The sequence below is a fragment of the Panthera leo genome, chromosome C1 (assembly GCF_018350215.1).
Source record: "Panthera leo isolate Ple1 chromosome C1, P.leo_Ple1_pat1.1, whole genome shotgun sequence".
NCBI classification, from domain to species: Eukaryota; Metazoa; Chordata; class Mammalia; order Carnivora; family Felidae; genus Panthera; species Panthera leo.
Genome location: NC_056686.1, coordinates 168,383,069 through 168,395,635, shown reverse-complemented (window position 1 = coordinate 168,395,635; position 12,567 = coordinate 168,383,069). Strand labels below are relative to the sequence as shown.

Genomic DNA, 12,567 nt, shown 5'->3' with positions numbered 1-12,567 from the left:
TCTGTGGGGTGACTAGTTTTGCCTTCCCCATCTCTGCGAAAATAGAAAAATACCACCCTTCTTTTCAACTCTGTCCTCTCACTGGCCTCCATTTCCTGTCCTCCATTCCTCCATTCACTTTGACCATTGTTTCTGGTAGGGAGTTTAAGACCCTTAAATGTTAGTCCTTCCTTGAGGACTTGTGTGCTGCCTTGTCGTTCTCTTGTGATACCTTGTCCTGAGTGTGCCCTCCCCCTTGTTTGAACCACCGTCTGAGCTTTGCACACTTTGGAGGTTCTGTTTTCTCTGCTGATCGTAGGACCACTGTGCTTTCCTGTGTGCTCAAGTTGTGAAACCCACGCATCTGGAGTCTGGCACGTTCACAGCTGACCTTATTGTCTTTCCCCTAAAGGTGCTCCTTCTATGATTCCCTGCACAGGGCAATGCTGTGAAACTCTACCCATCCTGGAGTTACTCTGGATTCCTCTCCCTCTCTCAATCCGTACAACCAGCCCACCAATTAGTTCTGTTCGTTCTCCTCTCCGATGTTTCTGAAATTTCTCTTTCACCTTAATTTGAAACTTAATCCCTTCTTACAGCAACCTCCTTCTGATCTTCCTTTTTCTCTGGTCTTGTGTTCCACACTTAATTCTACAGGGACTTTTCTAAAACACTTACCTGTTTCTCTCCTGCTGAATTCTTCAGTGCCTTGCTCATTCTTGTCAAGATGACATCTCATTTCCTCAGCATAGAATTCATGGCCCTTGTATTCTGGCCGTTATGTTACCTCACCTCTGGCCATCCTTGCCAGATTTCCTATGTTTTCGCCATTGTACTCGTGTTAGGGCTGCCATGACAGATACGATAGATTTGGGTGCCTTAACAGAAATCTATTTTTTATAATTCTGAGGATAAGAAGTCCAAGATGGTGTTGACAGGTCTCATTTCTCCCAAGGTCTCTCTCCTTGGCTTAGAGATGTCTGCTTTCTGGCTATGTCTTCACGTGGTCTTTCCTGTATGCATGCACATCCCTTAGTGTCTGTATGTCCCAATTTCCTTTTTTAAGGACACCAGTCATAGTGGATTAGGGCCTACCCTAAAAACCTCCTTCTAATCATGCCTTTAAAGACCTTATCTCTAACTGTGGTTACATTCTAAGGTACAAGGGGTTATGATATCAACCTATGACTTTGAGGGAGAGACCCAATTCAGCCCATGATACCATCTAGGTCTCTAAAAAAAAAAAAAAAAAAATCAAACACAGGCGTTTATATCTTCTGTAAAAGTGCCAGAACACCACTATTACAATATCACAGTATGCTCAATGTTTTGTAGTTGCGTGATGATTGCCGTATCTCCATACTTCAGAAAATGTTTCCTCTCCAAATCTTCCTCCCTTCTCCTCCTTCAGGCTAACTCTTCTGTGTTAAGACTCCTTCACATGGGAAGCTCACCCAACATCCTGGGCCTGTTTGCCTCTTGTTTCTGTCCTTTAACTCTATGCTTACACCATCATGGCACTTGTATGTATCACAATTTTAACTGTTCACTTCTCTTCTTCACATCTTAAACATACCCTCACATGAGGTATTAAGCTCATGGCTCCCTAAAGTCCCATCTACCAATGTGGCTTCATAGGAAATGAATTTGCTGGGATGCATGGAGCTTCATTTTGTGAAGTATGCACATGAAAACTGAGGGTTTAAGACAATAGACTTATGGGTGGTGGCCATCACTTCTTGAAATCTCTTGGCTTACAGTTGTCTCCTGCAGTCTCTTTTGTCACATGGCATTCTTCTCTTTAAAGGACATCAGTCATGTTGTATTAGGGCTCAACCAGATGACCTCATCTTAGCTCCATCACATCTGCAAAGACCCTCTTTCCAAATATGGTGACATTTACAGGCACCAAGAGTTAGGACTTCTATGTATCTTTATTGGGAATACAATTTAACCCATAGCAGCCAGTTATCAATGACTCATTTAAAACACATTCTTTTTTACAAATTAACACGGAATGAGGTCCCCATGGCTTTATGTCTGAGATGAAGGGAAGTCTAATGCAGTGACTGCCAAGCAGTTGCACAGAGAGCTACTTGGGGCACTCTAATTCTATACCTCAATTAGAACAGCCGATGCCACCATGTAAACCCAGTATAAACCATTACGTAACCCACTGCATTATACAGTATAAACTGTAAAATCTGCTGGACTTAGGTTTCTACATATGTAAAATAAGGGTGTGGGGGAGAATGTTAGTTTTCTGTCAACTTTTAAAATTCTGTACCTCACTGAGGTTCATATGTGGAAGGGGGAAAAAAAACAATAGGAGTAAACCCCATGTCATTTACCTAAAAAGTGAAATAAATGAGTTATTATTGTACATTGCTACTAAAAAGGTATTTGGTTATCTTATTTATGGGAATAAATATTTTTCCACTAAACTTTCCTTAAACAAGAAAAATGGAAATTTGAAGATACCTTGCACCATGTGGAGTGCTCAGAAAGCAAACGACTGTCTTGCAACATGTGTGCATCTTTAAAGTGGGAAATGAGGCAGGAAGAACACATGCAAAACTCACATCAGATCGACTTTCTCTTCTTCATAAGCTTAGACCGAGGTTCTTCCTAATTAAATTCTAAGTGTGAAACTTAAGAGTTTGCTTGACCTCACCCATACAAGTTGACAAGTTAGTGGATTATATAAATCTTCTGTGTCGACAGGTATTAAAAACTCAGTCTTTAATTGGAAATTGTATGGTACTGTATACAAATGCATACACATCTACTATTGGTCATAAAACAGGTTTGCCAGTAGCTAGTCTACCAAAGAAATTGGGGATCCCTGGCATAGACTTTCAATGCTATAACAATGTCGTCATGCATGTTGATATTTACATGCAAGAGAGAGCACGGTAAACTTTCTTTTCATTAGCAGTGTAGGGATAAAGCAAGTACCATGATGATTTACATTTGTTTTATTTAGTTCAATTTTCCATTTGTTGAGACTTACACTGTTGAAGAGGTTAAAGTTCGTCCGAGGACTAATAGCGCACCCAATCTAGAGGAGGATGCTGGGAGGCATGCAGCTGCTTCAGAAAACAATTTCCCTTGGAATGTAGATGGTGATTTAGTGGAAGTCGCATCAGAGGTCCATGTTAAGTAAGTGTAATTATTTCCCCGCCTTAAGTGTCCACCAGTAGACACAAAACTGAGTGCAATGGAAGTCTCCTTGTCGTGACTATTTTTTTTTTTAGATTAGTAAGTTAGGGAAGCATAAAAAGACCGATGTACAATTTTAATAAATAACTTTACACTTATTCAGTTGTTATATACACCTAAAGCATTTTCATATAGACTCAACCACAATTTATGAGTCTCTATTGGCATTGTAAAATTATCATTCTCCCTAAACTATACAGATAATGCAGGATTACAGTTTACATTTGATATTTCCAGTCTTTCCAAAGCATTCAACTTACTTCATGCAGACACAATTGTACATACTGTATAAGTAACAGGAACAACTGGCACAAACAAGTTTAAGACTATGCAAACTCATTGTTGGTAAGCATTATGCCTCAATGGGTAAAAAGTACGCAGGAGCACACCACTAGCTGTGAGCTTTCTATGGGCACAATGCCTGGATTTTATAGTAATCACTGGTGCTGAGTTATCAGGCCCCCCAGTTTTACAAGATTGCAGCTCTTCCAATGTTTAACTATCGGTAGATTTGTATTGGGTATCATGTACCATACTCTATATGTGAACAATGATAGGTTGATGAAATAATCACACCTATCTTTTTTACAGGTTACACCCAAGACTTATCAATCTTTATGGAGGAAGCATGGAAGAAATGAATGATTCTGAAGTTAACTGTAATTGTTTATAAAAGGAATGTACAAAATAGAATTTTAATGGGAGGGAATATGGTCATTCTTTAAACCTATCCTAATAGGAAACAAAATTCTTATTTTTTAAAGAAGTTTGCTATTTTGTTACTAAAAATTAGCTTCTAGAGCTTTAAAAAATTAGGCAATATAACCATTTAAATTATGGGTTTTGGAAAGCAATGGAATGGAAACTATTTCATATACTTAAAACATCTAAATTCTTTTACTTTGGAGTTACTGATTTTACAGGATGATTGTTTTAACTTTTCAGGATTTGAGTCCATCAGTCCTGACATGAAATTTCCTGTAGCCTGGTACACGTGGACTAGAGTTTATGTAAGGATGCCCTGATGAGGTACTAATCTAGATTTCAAATCTTTCCAACATCTACATTATTTGCCAAAAAAGGAAAGAAATTGTTATGGTACCAATTTTGTGACTATTCCCTGAAAGTTGAAAACTGTTGATTTTCTTTAAAGTGTTTTAAAATTTGTAACACAGATGTTTATAGCAAATTTTAAATTACACAAAATGTCACACGGTCTAGGAGATGCATTCTTTGTGCTTCTGAAAGTCCTGTTATCCAACAATTATAACACATTGGTTTCAATGTACTCAGTAATACTGAAAATGCTATCATTTCAGAAAAGCGCCAAATTTCAATTGCCTCAGGGATCATCCTCCACCACTGATCCCAGAGGTTCTCCTGAAAGACTTACTTTGTTTTTTAGGTAATGAAAAAACAGATCTTTTGCTTATATAAAGGGTACTTTTTAAAGCTTAATTACTACCGGTAGACAGTGAGTTCAGGAGGTTTCCTGCTCTCAGCATTCGAGGAGTGAAACCCAGTCACTTTCACAACCTTGTTCTGGGGTCAGCAATTATATACTGAGGGCTTGTGAAGAGGTAACTTCTAGAAATTTCAGCTGAGAGAGACAGCTGGTGGCAGGGCTTCCGCTAAGGAGATATTTTCCCTAATAGCTAAATTAGAGGGAAGTCTTACTACCTGATCAACAGATTTTCAAAATTGCCTACAGCTTCCTTATACAGAGGTTATAAAGACAGAATAAATAAATTCAGATGAAATTATAATCTGCAGCTATCAGAATCTAGGTCACATGCATGAATAACTATTACAAAAAATGATTGTATCTGCAAATGAAAAGGCAATATTTCACTTGTCACTAAAACCTCTATGATGGAAATTTTGATGGCACATTTTATTCACTGAAAACAAGCAAAATCAGTAAAGTTAGATTTCTAAATTTTGTTTCTCTAGTTCCATGCAGAAGAGAATGCTCTTATAGACCTGATAAAAACACATTTAATACATAGTTTTGAAGAGAAAGAGTAACATCTAAACAAGGAGGTGTATTTGCTTAATTTGATAGTCAATATTTTACTCAGTATCTAATTTATATGAAATACTGGCCTCTAATCAGGCTCTTTGTAGAGTTTTGGTTTTAAGAGTCATTAGTGAGGTACAGTTTCCATATTTTACATATATCAGTGTATTAATATTTGAAATATCAGCTAAAGTGCAACATTCACAATGTTTCAGAATATAAATTAGAATTTTTAAGTATTGTTTTCATAAGCAAAAAATTTTCACTGAAAATGGATTTTAGAAATTTACTCTGGGGTACCCTTAATAAAAATGTGTTCTAAGATGACTAGCAGATTTATACCTCTATAAACATATATTCTTTTAAAACATTATGTATATATACAGAAAGAAAAAAAAACCCAAAGCTGTATAAACAATTATTCAGAAGTCATCTTATTAAGCTCAAACCAGTGTATAAGTTCATTCTGAAGTTTGCTCATCAGGATCACAATCCTCCTACATAGTCTGAATAAATCAGAGCCCATCATGAAGGTATTACAAATAAAGGTGTTTAAAGATAAAATCCACTTTAAAACATTAGTGGTCTTCTTGTATCCATTCAAAAATTTAAGAACAGCTCTTGGAAGTATGTTCTCTGAAGATATTTAGCAGGATTTTTCAAACAAGTCTCAAAGATCTATTAGAAATGAATCATTACCTATCCATGGAATTTATTTTACTGAAGCAAGCACATATGGTAAATAATTTCTTTTAAAGGAATGCTATTTCAAGTCCAAGACTTCTCCAAATGAGTTGTTTACTTCTTCAATATGATTGAATTCAGATGCAATATCTTCGAGGGATTACTTACCTTGAATAAATTGAATGCTTTAGTGTTTTTCTATCCATTTAAGAGCTGAAAGATTCTCTTTGGATATATTAAATATTCCCTTTGCAGTTATTTTCCTCTCGAAGAGTAATCATTGCATAGATTTTTCATTTGCATGGAGACCCAATATGTCACAAGGTCATGAGTAAAAGAAGTACATAGAAGAAGTCAGTGTTGTAAACAACATCTTAAGTTTCTTTGGTTAACCTGAGTCCGTTGTCCTCTCAATTTGAAAGATGTCTTCAATCATCATTGCTTTTGCTGTTAACGTAACTCCAACTGTCTCTTCTGTTTTCTTCTTGTAGGATAGATTTGTACTGTCTTTTAAAGAAACCAACCTGAAAATGGCATTGCATAATCATTAGTGTATTACTACAAACATATTACACTCCTATCAAACTCACTGTCCCGTGTAGACAGTAAAATCTAGATGGGAAATACTGGGTTTAAAGAGCATTATTTTTGTTACTCCGGGACTGCTCAGTGACCCACATTCTCCAAAATGGACATTAAAAATAATATGCAGTGTTTTCCAAATGCTTTTTTTATTTTTATTTTTGAGAGAGAGGGAGACACAGAACCCAAGGCATGCTCTGAGCTGTCAGCACATAGCCTGATAGGGGGCTCAAACTCGTGAACTGTGAAATCATGACTTGAGCCGAAGTCGGATGCTTAACCGACTAAGCCACCCAGGCACCCCATCCAAATGCTTTTTTTCTAGAACATCTTTCAAAACTAGTGTTATGGTCGGAATACTGGCTGAAGTCAGGAGAAATGGGAGATCAGTACTATATACTCATTTGGGAATTTAAAAGTACTGCAATACTTTAATAACTTGGGAGTTGCAAAAGTCACTTTGTGAAAGTCAAGAATGTTGTATTTGGTTTGACATTGGTAATTATTAATGACTTACCTTCCACATAACATACGAAATCAATAAAAGTAAAATAAGGCCAAGTAGCAAGCTACTTGAAATAATTGCTATTGTGAAATGACGTTTGGGTCTTTGATGATGTAGTCCTTCAAGGAAAACCTACATAAATTAATGAAAAGAAAGAGCCACTAGTTTAAAAGTTGCTTCTGTTCCTTGTGAAGCCCCACCCTCACCCCAACCCATGATTCCCATAGTAGTTTGAACAACCCGTCCCCTTCTCTTGCCGGTTCTAATAACCCTAGGAAACACTGGTAACTGTTGAGCTGGATGGCCTTGCACCATGGTTCTTCATCTGGTTAATGCTACCAAGTTTGCCTCCTGAACGAGCCATCTGCGTCCTTTCCTGGCACCAGTTGCGGAAAATGCCAAATCTCAGTAAACTATTTCAAGCCCTCCATGATCTAGTCAATCTATTTTCCTGACTAAACACCCCAGCAGGTTTTCCCTATAATTGTAATGTTTCAGGTAAAGGGGTAATCTTACATGTGCAACATTTTCATCCTTGTTTAGTTCAATAACTTTTGGATTAGGCTCTGGAAAAGCCGTTGCTCTTATCTCAAATGTGAGCGCTGAAGTCTCATCCTGTTAAATAAAAGAAAGATCACTGTAGCCTGACTCATAGTTTTATTTCATGAAGATGTACTAGTAATTTGTCATGATCCTTACCTACGATCTCAGAATTTTACAACTTATCTTCCCCAGTGTATTTCACCATTTGTGGTTAATTGTAATGCAATGCTTTCTTTGCTTCCAAAGGCACAGCCGTGGTATTAATTTTCCTGGCATCATTTTGTTCAAATCCTTTTATTAAACATGACTACTTTGCAGATAACTTGATTTAGGTATTTGTAATAGTTAGCAGTGTATTTTTTTCCTAGTCCGTCTTTTTTCCCAAAGGTGACTTTCTTCACCTGATAAATGGTTCCTCAAACTTATTTTATCTAGGCTTTTCTTTTTTTCTAAAACAGTGTTATCATCTTGCTGTTGTAAAATACCTATAGTTTAATACCGTAATGGAAAAATACGATACATGTAGTTATAGCATGCCAGTATAAAATTGGTAGGTGAACTCTGAGCTTTACTACCTAACAGATGGACTTTATAACCAAGAATCCATGGAGCTCAGGAATCTGGGGATGGGCTCCACAGACTCTAACGACCTTTTACAATTGCATGTAAAATTGAGGGTTTTTTCTCATATATGTATTCATTGAGGTAGATGAGAATATGTTGTTTAGGAATTTTACTAAAGAAGTCTATGACCCTCAAAAGTTAAAACTACCGCACAAATGTTATTTAATGTTTTGGAAAGAACATGGAGAATTTTAGGGGTAAAAATAGATTACATATTTTATTAAAGCAGTGGTTTCCAATAGGAATGCTTCTATCCCCTAGAGGACAGTCAGCAGTTTCTAGACTGTCAGGACCTGGGAAGTGGTGTACCAGCATCTAGTTCGTAGAGGCCAGCAATGGGCTAAACATCCTACAATGCACAGCACAGCACCTAACACGAAGGAATTATCTGGTCCAAAATGCCAATAGTGCCCACTGTTTAGTAACCTGGACCTCAAGAGTAGGAGAGGGCAAACTGCTAAAGTTTAATGGTCTCCTAACAATTTTTAGCACAACTGGAATCACAACAGTCTTCTTAATTCCCTATCTGGTGCATCTATTCCGCAACCCCCCCCCCCACCCCCATCCTCTTTACCACTGTGTGGCAATTTCAAATACTCCTCTTGAAACAAAACCAAACCACTGATTTTCTTTGGCTTACTATATGCCATGCACTAAATGCTTTACAAAAAAAGTATCTCATTTAGTCTGCAACACCCCTGCAAGAGATTATCAGATGAGGAAATGGAAGAACAGAACTCCAGATAAAACTAATTTTATGTCAGTAATCATAAATATGCATACTCATTTCCAGGAAGAAGTCCAAGATGTTTATTTGTTATTGTATGTTTCTGTTTTATTGTTGATGAATGTTGATGTTTTAGTTGGGTTTTATGAAAGTTTTGCTTCTTAAATTTTATGCATAATTTCAAGTAGTTTAGAAAAAACCTTAAGGTTACATAAAATGTTAAGGTAGTCCATTTCTTTGACTTAATCAAGGTTCATAAATAGTTGGACATGCTTTCTAAAATAAACCTCTTAATTATTCCATAGTCTATTCTATAGTCTTATCTGTTTAATTACAAAAGCTGTATCATTTAGACAATGTATTCAGCTAAAGCGACAAACGGAAACACTTTTAGAGTTCCACTCCCAATTTTACTATTCATACCTTTTTAATTACTTCAATGCCTCCTCACATACCAGCCTACCTAAATAAGATGACTGAATCTGTAGATTCTGTATAAACTTATCCACAAAGTTGTCATTGTATTTTAGACTTACCATTTCTGAAAGAGATGGGCGGCCTTCCAACTGCATGTGAACACTGGCTTCTTTTCCACTTTCCATATTCCCAAAATTACATAAAAGACTTAAACAGTATGGATCAGCTTTTATGCAGAACTTGAAAAAAATACCAAAAAGCTACATTAAAACTTTTTTAAAGACGGCTAAAATATTTTACATGGAATTAAACATCTCCCATTTGTGGAGCTTGTTTTATAAATTATAACAAGAAGTATTTGAACTTGAAGCATGTGGTCTCATTCTTAGGAACTTAACCTTCTGAGACAGAGTTACAACAAAGACTCCTAATCAGAGCCTTGCCAAGTCACATGTTCCGTATTCCTTGTTAAACTTGGATTATTTGAATGTGAGATGGCTTCCTTGGGGGGTTTGTTTTTTCATAAATTCACTAATATGAAAGGAGTGATAATCTTATGCCGCAAAGTCTGCTCAGCTGAGTACTATATCTTGGCCTTCTACAGGGTCTGGAACAATGTCTGGCTGGCATGAAGTAGGCATTGGTTTAGATAAATAATGAAATTGTATAGTATATTTAACCCTGGGTCTATCTCTCCCATCATGTCTATTCCTCCCATGCAAGTGTATTAACTTGTTTCTTTCCTACACTCAGCTGACAGTTCAAACCCAGTGGTTCTTGGTTTTAAGGTTTCACTTCTGTGTGTTGGAAAGCAACACCTACAACCTAAAAAAATGAAACTTACCAATAGCTTCTTATCAGTCTTTGACAAGAATCTGAAGATGTCTTTCAGGGTCTCCAGGGGACCTTTATCCTGCTCTAATGCACACTTTCTTTGATAACTTTTAAAATGGCAATCTCCAGCAGTAGTCTATAAAGACAGAAAAATGTTACTCCATATTGGAAAGAACGGCAGAAGCTACACGGTCTTGAAAGGTCCAATTGGTTACCTTTTCTAAAATATATCAAGTATCTCTGAATTGTGAAAATATCTTTTGGACAGATTTGGGAAAGATTAAGTCTCTATGGCACAAACACAAAAACCCAGAGACATTTTAACAAGGTGGGATACAGATGCTAAAGTGATACAGGGCCTAACCTTACAGAAATTAAAGGCAATGTAAAAAATGGGACATTTGGACATTACCATGAAATTAAAATTTCTTTTGTTTTAGACACAAAACAGTAACATGTTATATCAGCATATCATGCTGTCTAAATCTGGAATTCAAGTAAATTTTAAAATTAGATCTCGAATCTACATAGCAGATTTATTTGTTGGCTGGTTGTCTGGAAGATGGTAAGCTAAAATAATTCTGATGTAATCATCAACATAAGAATATTATTTTTTTTAAAAAAAAAGGCTGAAATACTGATTTTCCAACAGCAGCCTCAAGATTTATAGAGAACTTCACCAACAATTACTTCCACAGGGCCATTTCACAAAGAAAACGCACTGAAGATGGTAGAGCGGAGTTCTGTTCTATACTGTATACGTCAAATGCGGAAGTCCCTACGACCTGACAGTTCTATGTAATGTATAACACTCAAAGTATATTCAGTAATTGCATGATGCATTCACAGCTTACAGTGGGACTCAAACACGTTAACAGACATATCCATTTTAGCAATATTACTTAGGTTAAAGGAAGGAACCCATTTTTACCTGGACATCCAAAAGGTTGAACAGCTGATCAGTTTGGGGGGCAAAAGAATTTGGTACCATTATTTCCACACTAACATTTGGAGCCATGCTATGGCCAGTGTTGATAACCTGATAAGGAGGAAAAGTTTTTCTTTTAGCAACTTAAGAATATTTTTCATAAACATAGGTACAGATATCAATGATTTTTCAGGGGGAGGCATGGGTTTCATGCAACATTTATAGTGCTGGTGGTTTGCAGTTGGCAGTTGCATAGCAAAAGGAAACAGAATATCCATATCCAGAACTTTAAAAATGTTTGCTAATAATTTATTCATTATTCCTAGCCCTCTCCTTGATATTGATTAGGCCGAAACGCCCAGGCTGATAATTATTGCAGAAATAGTCTAAAGAAAAAGACAATAGCATACATTTGTATGGGACATTATGTGTCTAAAAAAACCATGATCGATTGATCCTCACAAGCGTCCCATGAGGTGAGCTGATGTTTTATTATCCTCCAGCTCAGGAAAAGTCTCAGAGATGTGAATGATGTGCCTAAGATGGTTAAAAAGTGACAAGAATTAGGACCAAAACTCAGGTATTCTAATTCTCAGTCTTATTTTCACAAAATCACTTTGTTGAGAGGATAATCATCATCACAGTAAGCGAGTAAGAATATATTTTAGTTCAGGGTAATGATGCTGCTGATACACTCAGAAAATCAGAAGGGGGTAGGTTATTGGGTTTTAATAGTAATGCACATCTAGCCTTTTAAGAATAACGCGTGGTGGGGCACCCGGGTGGCTCAGTGGGTTGAGCATCCAACTTCGGCTCAGGTCATGATCTCACGGTTCGTGAGTTCAAGTCCCACATTGGCTCTGGGCTCTGTGCTGACAGCTGAGAGCCTGCTTCAGATTCTATGTCTCCTCTCTCTCTGCCCATCCCCTGCTTGCACTCTCTCTCTCAAATATAAATAAACATTAAAAAAAAAAAAAAAAAAGAATGCATAGGTATGGGGCACCTGAATGGCTCAGTCGGTTAGGCATGTGACTCTTGGTTTCAGCTCAGGTCATGAGTTCAACCCCCATGTCTCTTTCTGCCCCTCCCCCACTTGCTCTCTCTTTCTCTCTCTCTCAAAATGAATGAATAAAGAATAATGCATAGGTAGATGATATTTCTTTATTGATAAATCTCGGGATTGCAGCTCCCTGAAGAAGGAAATTGGGCCAAAATAATTGCCATCTGGGCGTGTAACTACGGAACCAATACAATATCTGATGTTCCACAGAATCTGAATGAAACAGCATCACTCATAGATCTGCAGTAATCTTTAGAATGCACATGACCTAGAAGAACAAACGTGTACCTGGCCTATGAAAACTGCTAGGCCCTGGAGGCACAGGGCACTTGCAAAAGGCAGTTTCAAGCAGTGGGTAACCAGCACTGCCCAGACCCTCAGACAACATCTTCCTCATGCCTGCAAATGATCAGTCTAACCTAAAATATTCTTCACCTTTCTT

At 37.1% G+C, this 12,567-nt stretch overlaps 2 protein-coding genes across 2 annotated transcripts in view; one reads left to right on the top strand and one right to left on the bottom strand.

The window, feature by feature from the left end:
• Nucleotides 1-3,900, top strand: part of CERKL (ceramide kinase like) — a 105,086-nt gene extending 101,186 nt beyond the window's left edge. The window contains exons 12-13 of the mRNA XM_042949311.1: nt 2,966-3,141; nt 3,793-3,900. Of these exons, the coding sequence (XP_042805245.1) occupies nt 2,966-3,141; nt 3,793-3,874 (258 nt within the window). The 3' untranslated portion in view covers nt 3,875-3,900. The remainder of the gene's footprint in view (nt 1-2,965; nt 3,142-3,792) is intronic.
• A 1,176-nt stretch (nt 3,901-5,076) lies between these two features.
• The window catches only part of ITGA4 (integrin subunit alpha 4), a 90,517-nt gene continuing 83,026 nt past the window's right edge, over nt 5,077-12,567 (bottom strand). The window contains exons 23-28 of the mRNA XM_042949309.1: nt 11,069-11,176; nt 10,148-10,273; nt 9,423-9,542; nt 7,509-7,607; nt 7,005-7,124; nt 5,077-6,429 (exon numbers count right to left, since the gene is read on the bottom strand). Of these exons, the coding sequence (XP_042805243.1) occupies nt 6,334-6,429; nt 7,005-7,124; nt 7,509-7,607; nt 9,423-9,542; nt 10,148-10,273; nt 11,069-11,176 (669 nt within the window). The 3' untranslated portion in view covers nt 5,077-6,333. The remainder of the gene's footprint in view (nt 6,430-7,004; nt 7,125-7,508; nt 7,608-9,422; nt 9,543-10,147; nt 10,274-11,068; nt 11,177-12,567) is intronic.